Source organism: Hirundo rustica, chromosome 5, assembly GCF_015227805.2.
Source record: "Hirundo rustica isolate bHirRus1 chromosome 5, bHirRus1.pri.v3, whole genome shotgun sequence".
Classification (NCBI taxonomy): domain Eukaryota; kingdom Metazoa; phylum Chordata; class Aves; order Passeriformes; family Hirundinidae; genus Hirundo; species Hirundo rustica.
The window spans coordinates 45,262,371-45,287,073 of NC_053454.1; the positions used below are offsets into that span (position 1 = coordinate 45,262,371).

The following is a 24,703-nucleotide window of genomic DNA, read 5'->3' on the forward strand; positions in this document are numbered from 1 at the left end:
AGAGGAGCGCAATCTTATTACAGGTGTATTCTATTACAAATATAAGCTTCATTAATTCGCACTTTAAATGAGTAAGCTTCACCTAAGAGCTGCTGACCGAAATACTAAGCAAACAGCTTTGCTGGAAAATTTAATATTTTGTTCTCTGACAATGTTAAAATGCATTTAAAATTTATTTTCTCTCTCTCTTTTTTTTTTTTTCTTTTTTTTTTTCTTTTTTTTTTTTTTTTAGCATATCTTTTGTGATTTTAGCTGTTACCTATGTGCAAAGTAGAACTGCCTGGTTTTGGGGGGGTACGTTATTATTATGTGCACTGCAGAATAGCTATGGTTGCTCTATTGTCACTCCCCTATGTTTGTTTTTAACTGAGGAACTGGGTTTTTGATGTGGCTGAAGATGTATTCCAAAGCCTCACGCTTATTTGATAGATGTTTTATGCTCTCCTAAAGGATTTCAGTTTCTGATCTGGCTTGCTTGGTGAGTATGTGACAGGTGGAAATCGCACTGTGTGCACTCTGTGAGGGAAGCATTAAGGGTTGATGAAACTGGTAGCCTGATAACAACTAGTTGGCTACAGCTCCCTCTCTCCATGCTTCAGCCTGGTAGTGAGGCTGAGCATGTGTTTGCAGTAGGTACATACATGCACAATCACATGTGTACAGAACGCACTCCCAGCCCCTCACATCAATGCAGGCAGAAACACTCACCTGATGTCTAAATTCTCTCTTGAGCTGGGCTGTCTTCCTAAAGAGTCTCTTGGACATGTCTATTCAAGATCTTTTGTATTGCTAAGACAAACTGAATAAATACAATTCATACTACTTCATTTAGAGATAAAATTCTTTCCCATGTCTTCCCCTGGATTATAGAGGATGGTGGAGTTCATGAGGTAAGTAGCAAAAGGAATTTGCAGAGAAAGTGATTGCTGTGTCTGTACAGCTATAGCTGTGGTTAAGGCAGAGGGAAAAATGTTGGCAGGATCACCAGAACCAGGAGAAGCAGATGTTGCACAGATATGGCAAATACTCTCTCCTGAGGTATTCCCATTTTTATGTTCCTGCCTTTTTTTTCTTTCTCTTCTGTAGATATCTTAACGCAATTTCTCTCTGTCCTCCAACTGATGTTTTTTAATTTTTTTTTTTTTTTTTTTTTTTTTTTTTTTTTTTTTTTTTTTTTTTTTTTGGCTGGCTGAATGGGGATCCAAGAACTTTTTTTTATAAAGAAAATTGAATAGGCAGAAGAGTATGAGCCTTGTAAGAATGAAAAGATGAACCTGGATGGACGTTTGAGCTGTCGTACCCTGGCTTATAGGTGCCAAAGAAAAATACATAAGGGAGAAGCAGAACTGAGAATGAGCACCAGAGAGAAAAATAATCTAAAATGTGGATCAAAAGGTATGAGGAGTGAATTAAAATTGTCCAAAGGCTGTAAAAGACTGTCTTGGACTATCAAGTGCCAGTGTGTGTAGGAGGCAGAGAATCATGTTTCTTCCTGAGAGAGGCTGTTGTCTTGTGGACTGAATCACAGATTTCCCCTGTCTCAAAATCTTTGTACCTTCAGATGTTTGGGTGTTCTGGTTTTTGTGTTTTGGTTTTGATTTGTGCTTTTTTTTTTTTTTTTTTTTTTTTGTGGGAGGGGGAATGTGGGTTGAGGTTTATGAAACCACTTGTTTCTGCTTATTTGGAAGAGACTTGTGGGCAAAGGCGGTGAAGAGGCTTGTAGCTTGGCTATGTCAGCATGGTCTAAGCAAGAGCCAAGGAATGAATCAGAAGCTCTTGGAGGAGGTGATGGGGTGAGAGAGAAATGGGGTTGAGGCAGGAGTGTGTTACAGAAGAGATACTGATCTGTAATCCTGCACTTCAGAAGCATGTGATTCTGATTACTGTGGGAGGTGAATGGGAAGTCACCGAGGGATTTAAGCAGGCATGTTTAATTTAAATGATAAAGAGAATAAAACACTTTTACTCAGCACTGCAGCTCTAAATATAACATCTATTAGTTTCCTGCATATTGTTTCTTTAATGAGTGATTTAGGAGAGCACGTGGGCTGTCAGAGCCATGCACGAGAAAGGTGCCAAAAACTAATTCAGGTAGGAAGTCCCGGTTACACCAACATACTGGGAAAGGTGCATCCTCTTACAGACCAAGGGCAGGCTTAGAGAGAGGGTCAAAAGATGAAGCACAAAAGCAAATGAATAAAACCATCTTATCACTAGAGCAAATAGGATTTTGTAGACATATTTGTAAAAATAGTCCTTGCATACGCACAGAAAAGAAACTTGTAGAGTGAGGTGGCTGAGACTGCATGAAAATGTTATGTTCTCTAGCTGGCTATTCCATGGAATTTCAGCTCATGTTTTAGTAAATCACCACAATGTCAAAATAGTAAATCACCTGTGCATCATAGAGGCTATAGAGGATTCGGTTTTTGTTAGTGGCAGGTGAGATAAGGAAAGTTCAAACTTCCCATGTGTTTCAGGTTTCTATTTATGAGTTGTGTGTGCATAGCTACTAAAAACCTCCTGTAATTCTTAGTGTGGTCCAAAAATAACCATATCAAAGGCTTTTGAAAGTCAAGTTAGTTATAGTTCCTCCTAAATTGTCATATGATGAACAATAAATAGATCAAAAATTCCTAGGGAGGAAAGGAACAAATAGGAATAAATAGGAATAAATAGTTGAGTTTTGCTGTATCAAAGTGATCTTAATGTGTCCCAGGCTTCCAAGGGACCTATTTCCTTTAGTTTTGAAAAGCAGGTAGCAAAAGATGTAGGTGATGAACTGGTTTAAGTATTTTTTTCAAGATCAGACAAAAATAGAAAATCTCACTGCTTTCTAGCTAAGCAAGATGTCAGGCTATCGTGATCACAGACCAAAATTAATGTGGAAAAGTGTAAAGTAATGCATAAAAAGAAAAAAAATTGAATTACTCCTACGTATTGCTATGTTTTACATTAACAGCTTTTCTTAGTATAGGATAACATACTGTAGTCACCTTAGAAAAACTTCTGCTATTGTAAAATGTTTAAAATGAAGCATAAAAAATGGTACAGCAGTATCTGTATGTCATTGTATAAATCTGCATTATCATCTGGAACACTGTTGGATGGTCTAAAATATAGAAATAGCATGCTTTGGGGAAAGGCTTAGAGCCATTAAAGGCATGAAAAGCTATTATTTGAGAAAGGAAGGGAATTCAGGCCTTTTCTAGGTTGATTGTGAGTTGACTAAAATAGGACTTTTATTTTTCTTCCAGTGTCTATTTGTTTCAGAGACTCTACATACACTTGTAAAAGGTAAAAGGATGTAAAAGGGTGAGTTACTACTTTATGCTGAAAGATAACAAGCTTTTCTTTAGAATACCTAAAGAGAAGTGCACAAAGACATATAAGTACACCCATGTAGTTGTTATTATGTTTAAGGTGACTGCCTAAATGAATAGAACACGTTGCTGCAAAAGGCGTGAGTGCAGCTGCCTAGGGTGCCCAAGGTGAGCAGTTTTGCTTTCTGGCTGTCCTGGTTGGTTTGGAAATGATTACCTGTGAACCTTGGAAATGATACCTGTGCTACCATTAGATAGTATTTCAGAGCCTTAGCAAAGCAAAAATTAGACAGGATTTCAAAGTGGGTATTTTCACCTCTTAAGGTTTACCTCCCTAGTTAGGCGAGACCATATGAGGCCCAGATCTGGGTTGAGTTCACCTGTTCTAATCTTCTCCATCCTAGGTTTCCTTTTCCCCTTTTCCTCAGAAGAGGGGAAGACAGGGGAAGGGATGGTGGTGGTAGAAGCAGAGCAGTGCTGTCAAGCTTCATTTCACTTAATACTGGGTTTAACTGCATACTGAGGAAGGATGGAGACCATAACAGATTCTGTCTTGAACCAGGTGCCAAAATTGCTTTCAATGTGATTCAAACTAGAGGGGATCCCTAGCTGGTTGTAGCAGAGCTGGGCAAAAACTGTTCAAACAAAGGCAAAATTTTTGCCATTTCGTTCTGTAGAAGGAAACGGAGATTTCTCTTTTTTTTTCTCGTGCAGTTGACTAGGGAGATGTGCTGATTTTCCATTTTAAAAGGTCTGGATTTTACCTATAATTTGAACTTTCTTTCTAGAAAACTGTGAAGTTCTAGACTAGCCTGGAAAATATTTTAAACTCTTTATGGGCCAGCTGCGATTGGGATTCCAGTGAGAGGTATTGCAGCAATAAGCTCTGTCTGGTGTGGCCTGGAAGTGTTTAAGGCCAGGTTGGATGTGTCTCTGAGCAACTGGGTGTGATAGAAGGTGTCCCTGCCTATAGCAGGGGGGTTGGAACTAGGTGGTCTTAAAGGTCTCTTTCAACCCAGGCCATTCTACGATTTTTAAAAAAAGAAAAAAAAAAGGAAAAAAGAAAGAGTATCAGATGTGATGACCATTGGATAGATCAGAAGTAATCAGGACTGACATCAAAAATGTTGTGATTCTAAAACCTGATGCCTTCATCTTGCCTTACTAGGATGTGGTTGCCCTTTAGCTAAACATTAATAATGAAGGCATGTAAACTGCTTTCTCAGACCCCAAGTTTGTACAACTTTTCTGTGTTTTTAAAATCATCACACTTCTAGGCATTGCTAGAGATGTTTTTATGTCAAGTTGGATGAAAGCAGCTACTTCTGTCTCAGCTACGACCCTTACTGTAGGCTTGCATCCATGCCTCTCTTTCTTTCTAGGACCATAAAGCTACCTCTGGCAAAACCTGAAAAGTAGCCCTTGCCAACTTAAAGTGCAGAGGTCGTTAGCTCAAATGAATGCTTGTGTGCTTGTCCACTTCCCTGTAAAATTCAAGGTGCTTATTATGAGTAAATTAAGTCACTTAAAGAGACTCAACAGTTGATCTCTTGCAGGTATGTTCAGGATATGCTGCGACACATAAGATGAAATTTTGGAAGCTGCATAAAGGCTTCCTTGAAAATGCTTCTGTTTTCTTGATATTGGTTGTGCTCTAAATCATGAAATATATGTACTAAACCTGCATCTGCAAAGAAGAACCAAATGGAAAGCTGTAGATGCTATTTACTTAGGGAATTTTGGCTCTACATACCTGAATTTTTTAAGCACAACATCTAGATTAAAGCATTTATGAAATTTGTCACTAAGCCTAAGGTTTTTTTTTTTTTTTGCAAAAATCCTCTGTGACATTTCTAGACTATAATTATCGTCTGTTGTAGGAAACTGAATGATAAGTAAAAGATTATCTTAATAAACTACAAAAACATAATTATGGTAAAAGCTTGAAGTAATCAAATGTGTTTTGAGTCCACTGAAGGACCATTTACTGCATATTAGATGTTAATCTTGACATAATTTTTTTATTGAAGATAAGCACCATGCAAAGAAATAATTTCTACTTCATGTTATTTCTGTTATCCTCAGTTCTTGGTTTTGTATTACTTTAAGACTTGGTAGTATTGATGCATCTTCTGTGCCAGAGAATGAAATAATAGAGCAAGCAAAGGCTCACAATCTACTGTCCCAGTTATGCTGCTGTTTGTTTCCTGCCCAGGTTTAGGATTTTGCAAATGGCCTTTCAAGCCCTGTCTTCTAAATTGCACGAAAATGCTGAGTTATACTAGAGAACAAACCTTGTTTGTCACAAGTCAGTCTGTAACGTACAAAAACCCCCAGCAAACCAACAATTCTTTCCTTCCCCTCTCCCTGTCTCTTCAAAGGTTTTTTGTGTACTTTAGGAAACAGCAAATGAGCATTTTTAGTTTTTTGTCAACCCTTTACATCTTCAGTTTTAGGCAATCTTTTGAAAACGTTTCTATCACAGTAATCTTCGGTATACCCAAAGTGATTGTATGTGTCAGTGGGGTCTGAGCTGAGGGTGGGCTGGTGCAGGAGGTTGAGATGCTGCAGTTCAGTCCCATGGCTGAAGCTCACTGAAAGCTCAGAGCATCAGCTGATGCAGCAATTCTTTATGTGGGTCAGCTTTTACAGGAAGAAAGCAGACCATGTAGTGCGAGTTATGTTATCCTGCTTACTTAATCTTTTCAGCTTCTTCTAATCCTTTTGCAGGGTAGCTATGTGTATGATTTGACTGGGAAGCACTTCTGGTGCCATAATTAAAGAACAATTTGTCCAGTTCCTGAATGACATGGTATGAGAAGTAGCTTTGTTCAGACTTGAGTTAGTCTCATTTAAATTATGCTGTCCCTAAAAAATATTATGGTGTTTTTATGCAGCTGTGTAATCTTCTAAAAACTGAATTAATTAAAGTAAGACGAAGGATTCCGAACTTTCATTTTAGATTACTTACTATACACATACTTAAATTCAGTGGCCAAACTTCAAATCAAGAACCTTGTTCCTATAAAATCAAAATGTCTAGAATTTTTTTCATTGAAAGAAAAATCTAAAATTCTAACTAAAATTATTTTAGGTTTGTGATGTTTTACTTCAAGTGAGAGAATGTTTTGTTTCTATTGCCAGTCTCTTTTAAGAGAAGAAAAGGATATGAAAGGCTAAGCTTCTGACTGTTAACAAAAATAACCATCAGACTAGGAAATTAATCTGTCTCTCTTGTGTGAAAGCTTATGCCAAAATGTACTTTCATGTGATCATTAAGGCACTGTTCTGGTAGAGAAGATGTAGGAGAACCATGAAGCCAAGCAAGACTGCATGATTCTCCCTTGTAGACCAGATGGATAACACCTAATTATAGTGTACTACTTAAATAAGTGACTCTTCTGTAATTTCATGTGCTTCATGAATCTTGTTTCTGCATTTCAGCAACTACTAACTGCATTCCAAATCCCTCTAAAGACTTCCACACCATCCCCCTTCAAAAAAACCCTGAAGAAAACAACAGAAAACCCACCTCTGTACCAAATTTTTTTTATTAACAATTAGTAGTTCATCCAGACTAATCTTCTAAGGTGCTGTGTCTTCAAAAGCTGCTTTTTGAGCAAGTTGCACTCCTATCAATTGCACATCACTAACTGAAGTGTACTCTTAAGAATAGATTATGATGCAAGTTAAAAAGTGGATACGTAAACCAGTTACTTTTTCCTTATCCTCCATTTTAATCTGTCACACTGATATCCAAGTTGGGAGCTGCTTAGTATTTTGTAGATCATGTCAATAATCTAAAATATTACATTTTCATTATTATTTAATAATTTTCTGTTGAAGTGGTTCTCTATCAATTTGTATCTAGTACAAGGGGAATGTGAAGGAATAGGACTGTTTTGTGATCTTATTCCTTCCTGTGATACTTTGAAACTGCCACCTGCATCTGATTTTCAGTTGCATGGGGCTCATTAAAGTAAAGGAAAAATTAATACATCCATGTCTTCATTGTGCAATAGCCTTGAGCTGTTAAGATATTCAGAAGGTATACTTCATAGGCTACATGACATCATGTTCTAAACTTGCAGCTCATGCACATCTTTAATTCCAGTGCAGCCTCTTATTTCTGTATTTTAACATTGGAACACTGCACTTAACATGCACATGTTGTTTGTACAGAAATTCCAGCAGGGTTGAATTTTCCAAAATTGAAATCTCCACATTTTATCCCACAGATGCCTTAAAATATTTGTGTCTATTTTAGTGTTTTTGTATGCATACTCCCAAATAGCATAATTTCAAAGCCGTGCTGAATGATTTTACTAGAATTTAGACTACACTTCAGTTACAAACCACAGTTTTAATTACAGCACAGATGCATGTAGATGAGAATGAAAAAATAAGATAATTTGGATTATATTTAACCACTATGTTAATTTCCTTCTTCCCTATGCTATGATAATATGAACAGCAAATGAAGGAGCTTAGTTTGCTGAAATGGTTATTTAAAACTTAAAAATAAATGTTAAACCATAATCTATTTCCTCAGGATATTTTTATTACAGGCATTAACATAACTGCTGTTCTCTGAAATTTACTTCATTTTAATTTTGTAACTGAAAATAAGCAGTATCTGTGATTAGTAAGGATATAACTTGCTTATGTAACTGTGTGCTTCTGTGTTGTATTGTAGTGTGTTTGGATTCTCATGCATCTGCATTTCTAGATTCATATCTTTACTAATAGTAGTTTTCTTTCCTCTCCATGCAGTAAAGAATGGAATTTTTCTATTTTCGACACCACATTATTAGATTCTCTTGGCATACACTGCTCTGAGTTTTGTTGGCTTATTTGCTTGAAAAATACTTCAGTATTCTGAGAAATTTTAGGTTTGTTTATGTTGTGGGATCTTGTTTTCAAAAGTATCAGTATGATCTTTCACGATTTATCTATTGACATTGTGCTGATCTTAATGTGGTTTTGATAGCTATCAATTTGAATTTGGGCAAATATTCATGGCAGAAATTTTAAGATGATTACAAGAAATTTGAAAGTAGTAGAGAAGGAAATATTGTCTTAAGCATCTTCATATGTCAGGTATCACAATATGGTCTGTCTAGGAGAACCTCACAGTACAAAAAGGAGTGCAAAGAGGACAGATTGGATGGATGTAAATTACTGAATCAAATTGATTTAAATTAACAGGCAGAAAGCTTTAATCAGTTTAAATTTTACTTTTCATTGAGCTTTTTAAAAGCACGTTGAGAGGCCTGTTCACTGAATTTTTAATATCTCCCAGGAATGGAGATTCTGCAGCTGGTTGGGACAACCTGTTCTGGGGCTTAACCAGCCTCACTTAAAATATACCCAGCAAAACATAACACAAAACAGAAAAAGCAACCTAACTCCTTTTTATCTGGTCAGATTTTATTATGTTCTTACTTTTCCTTGTCCTATGGCTATGCATCTTCAAGAACAGTCTGGCTCACTCTTCTCTACCTTCACATTAGGTAGCTTTGGACTGTAATAAGGTCTTTCTTTTTTTCTTTTATGGCTGAACAAACACAGTTCTCTTAGCTTCTTTTTGTAATATCACATGCTCCAGCCCTCTGATCATCCTGGTGGCTCCTTCCACTGGACTCATTCCCCCATTGTCAACTAGCAGGGCAGTTACTAAAACCTTGTGTGTTCAAGAAGTGGTACCAGACAAGGGGCTGTGCCTCTCAGGTCATCTAGCAGCCCTCAGGCAGGATGAACACCCTTGTCTGGTATGGAGGCACTCCAGGGCAGCTGCTCTGACCAGCTTCTTCTGGATAATCCTTGAGGGAGATTTAATGTTTGCTGTGAAATTTCCTGTTGTGAAGATACTTGGTACTGCATAGTGTTATGTTTTGATTTAGTAGAGACATACTGCAATATGCTGCAATCACAACACAAGCATAACATAGCAGTTGCAATATACATTTGGATCACTCTGCAAAAGTGATTCCCATTTCTGATCGATCTGTGCTCACTGTCAGGATGGTGGCCATATCCACTTCACTAGGAAGGAATATGTGGACTAAAGCCCTCTCAAGCCTATTGCTCTCTTGAGAGCTCTTTCTGTTGGCTTTTCGGTCTTACACTTTTTGTGGGATTGAGCCACGTCACACACTTCTCCCCCTGCTGGCCTGGCTAGCTGAGGGAGACCTTATATGCTAGTAATTATTTTAGAAAAGGCTGTTTGCATAACCTGATGACTTACTGGTACAGCCATATATCTAAAGGAAAAGTCACCCTCCAATCCCCCTTATGTGGAGGTGAGTTTGACTGTCTTTATGCCACTAGATGCTCATTCTTGTATTTCTTCCCCGAGTTCCTCACCCTTACCCATCTCCTCTGAGCCTTCTTTCCATGTAGAGGTTTGTTCATCAGTCAGGCAGGTTGCATCTCTTTGGGACTGTTGTAAATGTGTCCCTGGTAGGCCTGTGAGCAGCTGAAGGGGTGCCTGCCTATACCAGCTGCTCCTCACTTCCAAGCTCAACACACATTTTGTTCAGGTGAGGTGAATGTGTCCAGCTGTACAAAGATGAACAGAGTCATAATGCTGTCAGGTAGAAAAGGAAAGAGAAAAGCTGCAGGCATCGTTAGTACCTTCAGCCCCTGACATACTCCTGGCAAGTACCTGAAAGGCCACAAGAGTGGGCAGCAGCCTCATTTACAGATTGATAATCTAGTTGAGTTGTTGTGAAGGGCTTGAATCTACTCAAGTGAAAATATGGAACCAAGTTCCAGGCCTTAAGTGGATCCCTCCTGACTGTGCAGCTAACATTGCAGGTGGATTTTAAAACAAACACTTGCACCTGGTTACAGTCTTTTTTGTCTCAGTGGGGTTGGAAGGATGTATTTGGTATGATGGGTGGACAGAGCTTTGGGAATAGGCATGTCGCTGCAGGAAGGAGAACCAAAAGGAAATAACCAGGGAAGAATCTTCATAGGCTTGTAAGGGTTAAATCATTTGCTCTAGGAAATCTAGCAGTCATTCCAAGATTCATCACGTCAATTTTGGCACAACGAAAGAGAATGCATAATTTCTTACTTGCCATCTGTAATAATCTGTTCAGGTTTCTTTGATTATAAAAAACCAAAATAGCCATGATGAGAATATATTTTCATAGAACAAGAAACCAGGGATTTTTTTTTCACCTCTGCATTTCTTGCAGTATGCGCATTACCGTATGTTTGATCTTTAAAGAAAAGTTATGATACCCTCTACTGGCTATTTTTGGAAATAAATCTGAGCTGTAACTGACCAATTTAGAGTCAGCAGCAGTTAAAAGTTAATATGTACCACAGTTTTAATGTAGTCTTTTTTTTCTTTTCTTTTTTTCCTTACGGATTTGTGGGGAGCTTGGGTTGTTTTGGGATTTTTTCCCTCTTTAGTTCTGCCCATGGCTTCAGCAGAGTAAATCTGACTGTGATGGAACTGTATTTTTGAGTGCAGATTTTTATGGCTTTCAGACCAACCGTTCTATAGGTAAAAATGAAAATAGCTAGATGTTATCACAGCTCTTGTTGCCTAGTAACCAAAGCCCAATGTGTAATTCAACGAGATAAATTTGATACACTTTGCCTCTCTTTTCCTTTCTAGCAGCAGAATATAAAATACATTTAGACTTGAATGTCTTGTTTTCTGATAACTAAAATGTATTGAAATCTCTAACTTGGCAAGTGCAGTTACAGTGATCTCAGAACTGACGTAAATTTCCCATAATGAAGAGTGATCTGGTTCTTGTAGCATTCCTTTACTATTCATATAAGTAAGCCAAGGGTAACTGTGAATACAAATATTAGATTATTTTCTCCATGCCATTCTCAAATTTCATCTTTCCGTTTTGTATTCTGATTTGATGATGATTTTACATCTTTTTCTACTGGATCCATTTATGCAGTCAAGGATTGTTCTCAGAATTATTTGCTCAACTATACTGATAATATGCCTAAAATTATCTAGGTCTGTTCTTGAATTAGTTACTGAATTTGTGAGCAGGTATGAAATGTTTGTTTCATTGGGACAAGTTGTGTAAATAAATACTTGTAGTAGATTTCTAGCATTGATTTTTGTTATGTAAGTTAGTGATTATATCTTATCATAGGATTCACTATCAAATGAATTTGTCTACTCACTGTTATAACTAATCATACTGTGTTCTGGTAATATAAATTGTATTAGTGACATTATCTTAACATTTACATGCTAAAATAAAACTTTCACTGTATTCTTTCAACCTTGTAATTAATAACCTTTAAGCTTACTAAAGTTGTTTTAAATTGTGTGACACTGATTTTTTCCTTATTACTTCTTTTCCACTTATTTTGTTAGACTCATTAAATATTTTCAAGAATTATCTAAGATTTAAACTAATTTTAAAGTATTTTGCTTAGCAATAGTTGGTGTATCTCAGTGCAATCACACTGTGTGTCTTTTCTTCATTTCTCTTTCATTAACAGTTGATATTCAAATCAAACTCCTGTTAAATGTATGATCCTTCATTTTTCCTGTCTATATTGACTGCCAGCCAGTCTTGAATTATCATTCTTCCAAGAAGGTCACAGAGTTCTGGGGAAGCTGAATTCTGTCCTTACTGGAATCTCTTGCATGCAGATGCTTATTTTTGATGGTAACAAAAAATGTTAGTGTCCAGTGCTTGCATGCAAATAAGATATTCTATCATGGTCTAGAAAACTTTCTTTTAAAAATATCGCACATTGAAGGCTTGGAAATGAGTTGTAATTATGAAATGCTGGGGAATGTAAGGAGGGAAATTGTGGATGAATATTGGGAAGAGTTTAAATGAAGTGTGAGTTACAGTTTGTGAAATGACCTCTCCAGTGAACACAATGGTAGAGATGTTGTTTGTTATTCTAAATGGTATCTGTAGGGAGGTAAAATCATGCTTCTGCTGGGTTTTAACTTCTTCAGTTGCATGATGCTGAAATCTTCCTCTTTGTTTTAGCCTTGATTTTTTTAATGGGTTGTTTTCTTAATATTGATAATACTCTTGTATAACATCAGAATTGAAGTGGGACATTAACCAGCTGTCGCTTCTCCTTTCAGGTACTGCTCCCAGCAGCTGGTCTCTTGCAACTGCAGGATGTGAAGAGGACTTGCTGTGAATTTTTGGAATCCCAGCTTCATCCTATCAACTGCCTGGGGATTCGTGCTTTTGCTGACATGCATGCATGCACAGATCTCTTGAGCAAGGCCAACACATATGCAGGCAAGTTATCATTAGTAGAGTGCACAGCTTGATATCTGTCAGTGTGGGTTCCATGCCACCCAACCCCACCCAGAGGAACCCGAGTTTTATCCAGGGTATTGCAGATCTGTATCTCCTGATGAAAACTAAATTTGATCTGAATGTCTTCAAGAGAAATAAAATGTGCTGGCTGGCCCACAGTTATATTTAAGCTGAAAGGAGCAGCATCTTCACAGACTATTCTGACTCTGCAGAGTCCAAGCCATTTCTAATCCAGAAAAAAGATAGTTTCCTGTTTAAAATGTTGCAGTGTCATTTAGGGGAGGAAATCAGGAAAGAATTAAAATTCTGATGACTACCACAAGTCAAGTATGTAGGAATTACATGGGGCAAGAAATAAGAAAAAGGCATTGGGAGGAGGGGTAGCCCCTGCACTGCACTAGTGAAGAAGCAAGAAATGTAATGTTGGGTATTATATTATCAACTTATCTTCTGAAAATCCTGCTCATCTAGCCCAAGACTTGAAATTTCCTACTATAAAGGGTACCTATAGTCTCATTCACTTGAATCTTGTATTTCATTTGTCTCTCTAGCCTCTCCTATTTTCATGCTTGGTGCTAACCTTGTCTTCCCTCTGTAACCAAACCACCTTCCATTTCTGCCAAATTCCCCCCAAAAGCTTCCCTTATTGTCATTGTATTCTTGGAGTACTGCTGGTCTGTATGACAAGCTGCCAGCTCAACTCCTATTGTGTATTTGTTGTGTCTGTGGGATGGTTTTTAATGCAATGCACACTCTGTTCTTACTCTTGGGATAAATATGCTGTGTATAATCAGAGTGCACAGTTGGATCCACTCTGCTCTGCTTTCCTCCTCCTAGCACGGTCAGGCTTAGAACAAGAGCAGTGTAAAAAAGAGAATTAAAAGTTAAATGTCCTGATAAGGGTGTAGAAAAAAATACATACAACTGCATTGCTTTTCATAACTTTTCTGAAATGTACAGTGACCAATTAGCATAATTAACAATTAGTACAGAGTTAAAATTGCAAATTTTCCTGAAATAAAGCACTAAGTGCTTCAACTTAGGTCCAAATAATAGGCTTTTTATTGCCTTGAATAGATTTAGACCTCAGAAAAGCAAGGATTTTGATGAATGTTTTCAGTCATCTTCATTCTTAGAAATTCTGTTTTGTAGTATAGATTTTTTTTTAAACTCACAGGAGATTATAGTATTTCTATCAAGGATGATTGATATATCTAATAAAAAAAATCAAAAGCTTTTCAGATTGTTTTTGAAAGTACGAGCTTTTGTAATGTCTGCCTTACTCAAGAAGTTGTGATCTGTACATGACTGAATGACTGTGATATTTCTATTTAGACATCAATGCAAAAGGTTTTAATTAAATCCTTTTGTCTTTGAGTAACAAAATATCAAATACAAAAAGATATTACATTTTTGACCTTTTGTGCAATAGGAAGAAAGGCATACATTTATGAACTAGAGTTAATGTTCAGATATTTAATGTTTTTATGGAACACATTTTGATACAGTTGTTGCTTCATTTTGACTTTTAAATTATTTTTTCCAACTTCTGACTGGGCCTTAGTTACTTCTAAACTAAACCTCTAAACTACTTCAGTTACTTCTAAACAATCTTTGTTCAGTTTAGTAGTTGAAGCTTATATTTGTATAGATTACTTTCTAGAAATATAAATTCTAAAGCCCTGGCATGACCTTGAGTGCACTATTGGTTAAAAGTGTTTTGAGAGCACAGGAACTGTGTCCACCTGTCAACTCTCCTTTCTTGGATCATTTTGTTCAGGCATCCTTTGCCATGCTCAGAGAGTGTCTGCAAGCAGAACACAGGCAAGTGAAAAGAGGAGAGAAGCTATTTATTGGTCCTAGTTGGGACATGCAAGATACTAGGCTGAACACCAGGATGCTCAGTGCTCCTAATAAAAGGATCCAGGGAGGAAGTGTTTGCCTTCATTTCTCCTTGGAATTGGCTGATCATCAGTCTTGCTGAATTTCTGTCTGCTGACTCCCTGATTTTCTTTCATACAGTCCTGTACCTTTTCAGGTCAATGTTTTTCCTCTTACATTTTCAGGCTACTTACTGCCTGTATCTCAGCCATCACAGCTTCATTTTCCCCCTGTTCTTATCTCAAATGGCTCTTTGTACTTTGTCACTCCTTTCTTACAACCCCAAAAAAAAAAGAAAAAAAAAAAAAAATTCTCAAAAGTCTGAGCCAAAAATACATGGCTGTGCCATTTCAGAATTAAGCTTTGCATCACAGGCAGCTTAACTCCCAGAGCACACATTTTGGGATTAAGGCTCCAGAAATTAGAATAAGTACAGAAAAGGATTATTAGATTGAAAAAAGCAGTGAAAATATTTCCCTGTTAGAGAAAATGAAAAGTATTTTGTTTTGTAACTTTTCCCAGTCTTTATTTTGTTACACTTGCTATTTTAGATTTAGGAAAAAAGAGGTAGTGAGATAGTTTTGCTAATAGACAATGATAATATAAAAACAAATGGATGCCAATCGATCAGAAGTTATTAGAAAAGTGAAACTCTAAAATTTCCAGTGGGAATGAAAATGCAACTCCTGTTAAAATTGGAGCTTCATATTCCTGTGGTGGGTTGTTCTTTGCAGCAGAAAGCAAGGCTTCTGGGAGAGTCATTTAAATGCACCTGTGATCTGAAAATAGTGGACAATTGATGCATGTTACTTGGAATGAGCTTGTGTTGCAATTGAACTTGGAGATGCCACCTGTTCTCATGATGTTCCAGAAAGCAGTCCTGCACTGGGTGTTGTTACAATTGCCCAGTCAGAGACTGTGTACAGCTGAGGCCTCTTCTCCATCTTTCGTGAGGATTCCTAGGAAGAGTGTGTGGCATGAACTCTGCTAGTCTGTCCTCAGTTTTGTTCTGGGATATGTCTTACATCGTGCTAAAGGATGTTCACAAAATAACTATTTTTCCTGAGAAAACGATGCATTATATAGGTGTTGTAATGTTATGTACAACCTGAAGATAAATTGGTAAAGCTTTTTCATGAAAAGGGGTGTGCCATCTTGGACTAGAGAGACCCTTGCTCTGTGCTCATGTCCTGACACATTTCTTAGTTTTAGCCAAAGAATAATAATGCATTTCACCCACTGCATAGGGCAGTAAGGGCATTGGAAACTTTGGGAGACCTGTGGCAGAGGTGTCCTTTGAGGCTTGGCACAGTGAACCTTTTTGGCTTTTAGCACTGTGCTGAGATGTTGAAGATTCTTTTGTTAGGGAATCCTAGCCTGTGTTCGAGCACGATTCAGGGATTACTGCATTGTATTTGACTGTGGGGTAACAGCATTCTTGATTCTGGTGCTCTTATTCTAAAACTTGAGCCCTGGCAAGACTTGGAAACGTACACGTCTTCTGTAGACTGCTCTTGTGTACATCTGTATGCCTGGCATGGAAAGGATGGAGTTGTCAGGTTCATTCTGACAATTTTATGATTCTATTCTGAGTAGCAACGTCTGTTGCTATGCTGCTGTTGCCTTGGCTGTTGTGAATTTCATGGTGTTTTAAAAAACAGTTATTTAACCATAAAAATGACAAATAAATCTGATTTTTTTTTTTTTTTTTTTTGAAAAAATGTGATTCTGCAGTTTTAACTTCTGCTGGTTCTCCAACTGGCAGAACTTGTTTCTATCCTTCTGCAACAAAACTGGAGTTCCTGTTTGATCAGTGCCTTAAAACAGGCCAATAGCAAAGGCCTTTTGTCCCAAGGAAAAAAAACCCAAAACAACAACAACAAAAAAACCTCAATGTGACATTTTTAAATTAATCCATAAATGCTTAGAGCAGAAAATATCCTGTGCAGGTTTCAGATGTACCTTTCCTTCCTATGTAAATGAAAAATATAAAGTTAACGGCAATATCCGTATAGCCACCCTTGTGTGCCTTTTGGATAGAAGACGTGTCAAGTGCTTTTTGCTGCATGTGCACGTATAATACAAAGCTCCAGACTCAGGACAACAAATACCAAAAAGTATTACACTTCCTATTTTCTTTCCTTGCTCTTCATGCTGGTATTATTCATTGTATCTCCAGACATTTTTGTTACTAGCCCCTTTCATGTTGTTAAAGACTTCCTTGTCGTTTGTCCCACCCCACTGGCACAGGGCAGACAAGGACAGATCTTTAGCTATTCAGCTAGAAATTAAATCAGTTGCAAAAATGTGAAAATCTGTTTTTCATATGCAATTGGAGCAGATGTTTTAGAAACGTCCTAAAATGGATTTTTTTTCCCCAAAAACAGAGTTTAGTCTTGATAATAAAGAAATAGGACTCTGCTTGGAAGTAGGAATTTAGAAGCCAAGCCTCTGAAGTCCTAAGCCAGCTTGTTTCCCGGCTGCCAGACTCTGGAGCCAGCTGGCTTCAATTTCTGGGTAAAGAGGCAAGAAATGGACCAGGATTCCAGTACAAATTTGTGAAAGTTGCATACTGTGTGGAAAATTCTGATTTGGGAAAAAAAAAAATTATTCTCTCATGGAAACTTCCATCTGGGTAGTTCTCGCTTTCCTTCCATAAGGGATGTTCTTAAAGAAAGAAGTGTGTTCCCTAATCCAATAAATAAAAGACAAGATAATTTGAGATTTTACAGGGGATATTTGCATGAAATATTTAATCATTTAGGGATAAGTTTCATCAGTTTGATGTTAATGTCTCCTCAGTATTGAAGCTATCAGGATGGCAGCAGTAATATGAGATAATACAAATCCTAACCCAGAAGGCAAAAAAATCCACACACCTCCATGTTTTTCATCATTACTGGGAAAAGAGGATTTCTTTTCAAGTGATTTCTTGAAATTTTGGTACTGAATGTTATTTCAAAGATGCTGATATCCTTCTTGCTAAAAGGATGCAAAAAGTTTGAATTTCATAAGCATAATTTTTATATATAATGAAGCCTTCTGTCTTCAACACTTGAACCAGCATTACATAAATTGCCATTGGTGGATTTAATGGATTTTACATTTCCTTGTTCTTTTTCAGTTTTTAATTATTTTAAATAACCCATGTAGCTGTTGGCTTCTGCAATTGGCTTCTGCCCAAATGTTACCTATCAATCAGTAACAATGGTTTCCTAGATAACAAGCAATCTGAGTCTTATGAGACAAATTATTTCACCTTACCTCTTTTTTGACAACTAAAATTTATGTAGAAGTCTCTTCTATTTCTCTTTTGTCTGTAATTCATTCACCTGAGGATCTGCAGCTGTTGATTGAGTAGTTTGGTTTAGTGTTTCTCCTTTTTTTCACTCCTTTTTTGACCATATGCCATGTTTTATGCTTTAAGAGGCTGACATCCAGTAAAACAATTTTTGTTTGAGCTCTGTTTTTTCTGGATTCTCTTTTATAGTTCTTATGTCTAGCATGAAAACTGGAGACAGCCTCACATTCATTGTATTGCTTTGAAAATTTGCATCTTTCACCTCTCCTGGTTTAGAGGGTGGATCTCTTCCTACTTAGTGCATGACATAAATCTAAATCAACTTTTAAACAGCAAGACTTTTGTACGTGAGTCTTTAAAATCAACCAGGTATTGCTAATTCATGAAATATATGCTGTTGGCTGTGATCCACTGTTGCACTGTATTTCTCAAGGAAAGATAAACAGTGCTTCAGAACCTCAGATTTGTTTGAGATTTGGATGTGTGTTGCTTCCCCTTTCTGCTTGCTTCCAAACTCAGCTTTTCAGTACAGTCAGGCATACTGGTTTGTGTCACTGTCACCTGAAATTTGGAGTTTATCGTAAAAATAATCTATAGAAATTAGCTTTCTCAATTTCTATTTGCAAACAATAAAACTCATCAGATACTTAGCTTGAGAAGCTGAATACTTGTCTGAAAAGAAAACAGATACAAGAATGTTTGTACAGTGGAAAAATAATGGGGATGTCATAAAAATCAATAGTATTTCTTCTCATCCTTTTTTCCCCATTGCCTAAAGTACTGCAGAAAATACTACCTGTCCATCATAAGAGAATGCTGCAGAATTAGAAGGACTTGTACTGATGATAATTGCATCTAAAACAGCTATTTCTTGTACCCTGCAAAGTTGAACTGAAAAATTAGACTTCTTGAGCTTAAGCATTCAGCATCCTTTAATTTTTTTTTAACAGCTTAGACAACTTTTTCAAATATGGAGTCTTATTTACAGTAGTACTAATAGAGTGATTGAAAAGGCTATAAAATGTTCTTTGGTTTGAGTATGTTTGCTGGCCTCTTTTTATTTATTCTAGTTTTGAGAGAATTCCTAAGTTCTTAGTAACAGTTGTCCCTTCTACCTTCTGTTAAAAATAGCAGAAGAAGGGGAAAAATAATTTAACTGAATGGAACTACTTTTTAAGCAAAACAAGGCCCTAAAAAGCAATTTTAAGGAAGGGAGGGGACAACTGAATAACTGAATGACAACTTGGAAACATTATTTTTTTTCAGTTTTATTTAAGTTGAGGTTTAAAAAAATTGGGAAAAACTACATACCTTCTGCGCATTGTAGAGATTGAAATATGCAATGTTTTATGATCTTGGAGAGCTCTGAGAGATGCAACAGGACTTGTATGACATTGCGGGTTGGTTCTAAAGAATCAACCATTGTTCATGTCAAACTCTAAATTTAAACTATGCTTGTCATCAACATACAGATTATACAGACTCTGGAGTCTTTTTTCTGTATTTTTGTATACAAATTTAGCAAAATGAGACAGGTAATTCTCAAGGACAAGAACTGAAATGAAGCAAGCATCTGAAAATTGCTACAATACTTTTAGTATAATGTGTTACAATATTTCAGTTAAAGAATCTTTAAATATAAAAGCTGTTTGTGAGATCAAGCTTTAAACTATAGAAGAGGTTTTTAAGTTAATGTATTGCTTCTAGGTAGGGTAAAATAGCAAATAGCATGCATATTGAATAATTTTCCTCTGTTTTTTTGTTTTGTTTTGGTTTGTTTGTTTGTTTTTTTTACCCCCTGCTGCTTTAATGATTGTTATTCATGTGGAGATGTGATGCACTCTATGTTAACATATTTCTTTTCCTCCAAACAGAACAGCACTTTTCTGATGTTGTACTTAGTGAAGAATACCTCAATCTTGGTGTAGAGCAGGTGTGCAGTCTGATATCCAGTGACAAACTGACAATTGCCTCAGAGGAGAAGGTAAGACAATCTGTATCTCATTATTCTTTTTATCCTTTTATGTGAAAGAGTGAGCTTGCTCCTACTGATCTTGTGCACTTTTTTGGATGTGTTCTGTGTTTCCTTAGTGAAATGAGGTGGGTATTGTGCTCAAGTTTAAAGGACTTTTCCCAAAAGTGTTGTCAGTCTGATGTTGAAAATTAGTCTCAACACTTAAAAATCCTAAAACTGTATTAAATCACATTACCCTTTGTTCTTTGGGAAAAAGAAAATAAACCCAAACCCAAAACTACATTAAACAGAAATTACTTCTCATCTTCAAGCAGAACAACCAGAACACATACTGAGTCACATTCACAGGAGTTTGGTTTACCAAGGGATAAATAATTCTAATTTTGAAGAGCAATTATATGCCATTTACTAACTTTAACATTAGCAGTCCCACAAAGGTATTAAAGCTGTGTGTTTATGTGAGCTGTTTAACCTAACTGGACACATGTGGGTTGCACAGGAGATGCAATGCAGTTTGGTATTACCTAACCAGAGTTTAATGTGTGCTGGCTCACCTTTAGCCTAGATCTCAATCTTTTAAAGCCATTTTTGAAACACTGTGTTCTTCACTGAGCCCGGGCTGCCTCTGTAAAGCTATAATGGTTTTTGGGTTGTGGATGTATTCATTTTGAGATTTTTCAATTCAGTTATGATCTATTTGAAATATGTTGGTTGTTTTTTTTTTCCCGAGAAGTTTATAGTTGTACTCAAATAAGGCTAAATTGTGTTCAAAAGCATGTTTGAATACTCATTTGTACGGTTAGGCAGTATTTCAGGTTAAAACCTTTCTGAAACTTTGAATCTAAGAATTATCTGCTTAACCAGCAACTAGCAAAGCTATGTTGTTGTTCCTGTAATCCCCTGAAAGTCTGGATCTGTCACTTAAATACACATGATGCTGCTTTTGTGGAGTATAATTAAGGTTTTAATGCTCTAGTGAATGATGAGCTACTGTGCAATGGAGGCAAAACCAGGCTTGACATCACTTGTCCTACTGAGACTCAGTGATGTTAAGTCATTTGAATGGTGATGTGGCAGGTCAGTTCTCCAAGAAAGGAAGAAAAGTATGAGTACTGTAATATTCCTGTTGCTGTGTTGTTTTGTTTGCCTAGTTTTCAGTGTCAGTGAAGTCACTGTGTGCATTTTGTCAATGTAGCACAGCTATCCTTGAAACCCCCGTAGAGGAGTAGGTATAAAAAGACACCAGATAACACACCTTCATAATTCTGTAGTTGATAAATATGGAAATAATGGGAGCTGTAACCACTGTCATCTGTTCTTACATTAGGAGTTTTAGTATAAGCAAAACTGTTTTTGGAGGCACACTGATGTTTTCGTGCTTATGGACTTGTAAGTCAAAGAACTTGATTTGTTTGTTTTCTGGAAGGTATTTGAAGCAGTGATAGCCTGGGTAAACCATGACAAAGATGTAAGGCAAGAGCTAATGGCACGTCTGATGGAGCATGTTCGGCTGCCTTTGCTTTCCCGGGAGTATTTAGTTCAGGTAAGCAAAAAGGAATAGTAATTATTCTGCATGTGAATATTTCTGTTCGTTATTTTAATGCCAGATAGATAGTTTTAAATTTAAACAAGTGTCATTAATATGTTAGTGACAGTAAAAGTAAACAAGCAGCCACTACCACATACTCATATGCACATACACACACCAAGGTGAGGGATTGCCACATAGAGGATGATTTATGTAAGTAATTTATCTGTTTGGCTGACTGCATATCATACCACACCGGGAATCTGAACAGTGTAATTTGCTGAGGTCAGGTTCGGTTTCATATGTAATGCCATCTTTTGATAAAGGATTTGCTCTCATAAGTGAATTTTCAACCTCAGAATTATATCTGTTGTTTAAGCTGATTAGGAATTGATGACAAAGGAAGCATTCTTTTACCTGGTTCAGATAAAATACATTTTTTCAAATTTTATAAGCTCATTTGGATATTTTTGTGTGCGGTCAAATACCTAAGATTGACAATATGAGTTCAGTATTAGCATTGATAGGTATTAGTAGGTTGGCAGGTGTTTATTTTAAAAATTCTGGGTTTGTGGTACAAATCTCCAATTTGTGTGGGTTGTTTTGGGTGGGATTTGGGGTTTTTTTGCTGTTGTGTTCTGTTGTGGTTTTTATTGTTGCGGGGTGGCTTACTAATTTGCTAAATTATTCTCCACTACTCCCATCTAAAAATATTATGTACTGTCTGTATTTAAAAAAATCAAGAAATATGCCCAATTGTAAGAAAAGTGATTTACCTTGCCTATCACTGTTTCTTCCACTTGCTAATTAACAATCAGCATATTTTGATTTTTTTTAGTGACTGCACGTTTCCGACACAAATTTGTGTGCTGGTTAAATTACAATCTTAAAAATTAGATTGATCTGCATTTGTGTGATAGATCGTAGGCTTTATTACGCTTTGGATTGTGATTTCTGTTTTACTTCCTTAACATGCTCAGACCTTGTTAAACTTCTATTAATAAACAGAGAGTTGAAGAGGAAATACTGGTTAAGAACAGCAGTGCTTGTAAAGATTTCCTCATTGAAGCTATGAAGTATCACTTGCTACCAACTGAGCAACGGGCATTGATGAAGAGCACACGGACAAAACTGAGAACACCTGCTAGCCTTCCAAAAGTAAGACCCTTGTTTTTCCAATGTATTTACTATTTCAAAATACATTTTAAAAACTTTCATGAGAGCATGACTGTGTCTTGGGGTATTCCTGTAAAAAATTTGCACCAGAATTATTTATCATAAAAATATAACAAGTGATTACCTTCACATTCCATCACACTTATGATATAGATGTTTTAACCTCCTACTTACACAGAGAATCACCACTACCTGCCCTCCCAGAAAACATTTTTTAATAAGTGCTTCAGCTTTTGAGAAATATACAACTATGGAGAAGTAAGCCTGTTAAAAAAACCCAAAAACAACAAAACCCCAAACCAAAACAAAGAATGACTGAAGCTTCCATGTTGGGATTTTTTATTTAATCTTTAGTTTATTTTAGCAAAAAAACAAACATTAGATACTTTCTTGTTTACAATGAAGTAAAGAAGTTTGGTCATAGTATTGTTGTGAAAATGGCAATAGCAGAATAGGAGATTCATCAGATTTAGCACATATTTCTTAGAAGAACAAGATAAGACTGTTATGTGATGGATGGTCACAGTTTCATGACACATCATGGATGGTGAATTCGCAGACCTGTGATCACATTAGGATGTGAAGATACAGCAGGATCTCCCTCTTTCATGCGAGCTTTACCAAGATTCTGATTAATTCCTGCTTTCTACCCTTGGTATTTCCTCAGGATAAAATAACTACAATTTACACTTGTTTAAAAAAATACCTAACAATTAATTTTGCCTGGTTCGCAAGACTCAAATTTCTATAGGAGAACCATCCATTGATTGTTTCTTGTACAGAAGCTTGCTTTATTTTTTTAACACCTTTTTGATCTTTCAGGTGCTCTCATATATGCAAATAACTAACAGTTGTTGTTGTTGTTATTATTATTATATTTATTTATTATTATTATTATCTCCCTGTTAGTTGATGATGGTAGTTGGGGGACAGGCACCAAAGGCAATTCGCAGTGTCGAATGCTATGATTTTAAAGAAGAACGCTGGCATCAGGTAGCTGAATTGCCTTCTAGAAGATGTAGAGCAGGTAAGGATGCCTAATTTTTTGTTGTGGTTGGTAACGCTTCAGAATTAGGCATTGTTTGTTCTCTGGAACAGTACTTGAGATATTTATCTAAGAAGGGCTAAACCTTTACTTCACTGATCATTTGAATTACTTGCTAATCTGGAGCGATACAACTTGGATCAGTTGTGCTTAATTTGTGCTTCAGTTTGCAATCTGTAGGATAAAGTACTTTATTACCTTCCACAGAAACAAGGGATAAATAAATTTAAATATTAATGCATTGCAATAATGATTAATTTTGCTATTAAAATACCCTAATATTATTAAATTATAGAAAGAATGTGAAGAAGTGATCATCCACTATTAAACATGAACACGTGATCTTAAAGCAGCTGAGCAATTTAAGCAAGAAGAAATTCAGCAAGCATGGTGCTCAGGAACGTGCATTGTTAGTAGCAAAAAGTGTCAGAAATTCTACAGCTTAATCTGAATGAAGTGTGGTTCTAGGGGACTGTCAAAAGCACAAGTGTAGTGAGTACTCTAATTTGTGTCAAGTATCTGCATACTTAGGACGGTAGAGAATACAGTTAATTGGCAGAGAGACTGAAATACTCATCTTCCCTCCCTGTTTCCCTGCTCTAGGAATGGTGTACATGGGAGGCATGGTATATGCTGTTGGTGGTTTCAATGGCTCTTTGAGAGTTCGTACAGTAGATTCCTATGATCCAGTGAAGGACCAGTGGACAAGCGTTGCTAACATGCAAGACCGGAGAAGCACACTGGGAGCAGCTGTGTTAAATGGCCTTCTTTACGCTGTGGGAGGATTTGATGGGAGTACTGGTATGTTTCCCTTAGACACTTCTGAATAGCTTTGACTACTCTTAAAATAATTGTATCAAATTTTAATGCTGCTTTTTTGCTGGTACTTGTGATGAAACCAAGCATAAGGGTAGCCTGGCATCTTGTGATGTGGAACGTGCTTAAGTGGTCACATCCCCCTACCTGAATAGAGGACTGTTTCCTCCTAAGAGTTCAGACTTAAAGGCTAGTGAACTTTTGGCAAGTTCACTTCCAGTATTCCTTCTATAGTAAGAGTCCTTAACTTGTGGAAGATATGACAGAAAAATTATCTGATCTATTTTGTCCTGTTTGCATAGGAAATGTATTTCTGCGTTTTTATGTCGTGTAAAAAAGATTATAAACAGCTTTTTCTGACCTGTGAGAAAGCT

General features: G+C 36.7%; 1 protein-coding gene across 3 annotated transcripts in view; it reads left to right on the forward strand.

Moving 5' to 3' along the window:
* The window catches only part of KLHL2 (kelch like family member 2), a 56,760-nt gene that overhangs the window by 23,287 nt on the left and 8,770 nt on the right, over positions 1 to 24,703 (forward strand). For all 3 annotated transcript variants that reach the window (XM_040064270.2, XM_040064271.2, XM_040064272.2), the window contains 6 exons: positions 12,424 to 12,586; positions 19,664 to 19,773; positions 21,191 to 21,307; positions 22,301 to 22,450; positions 23,378 to 23,495; positions 24,117 to 24,314. In XM_040064270.2, the coding sequence (XP_039920204.1) occupies positions 12,424 to 12,586; positions 19,664 to 19,773; positions 21,191 to 21,307; positions 22,301 to 22,450; positions 23,378 to 23,495; positions 24,117 to 24,314 (856 nt within the window). The remainder of the gene's footprint in view (positions 1 to 12,423; positions 12,587 to 19,663; positions 19,774 to 21,190; positions 21,308 to 22,300; positions 22,451 to 23,377; positions 23,496 to 24,116; positions 24,315 to 24,703) is intronic.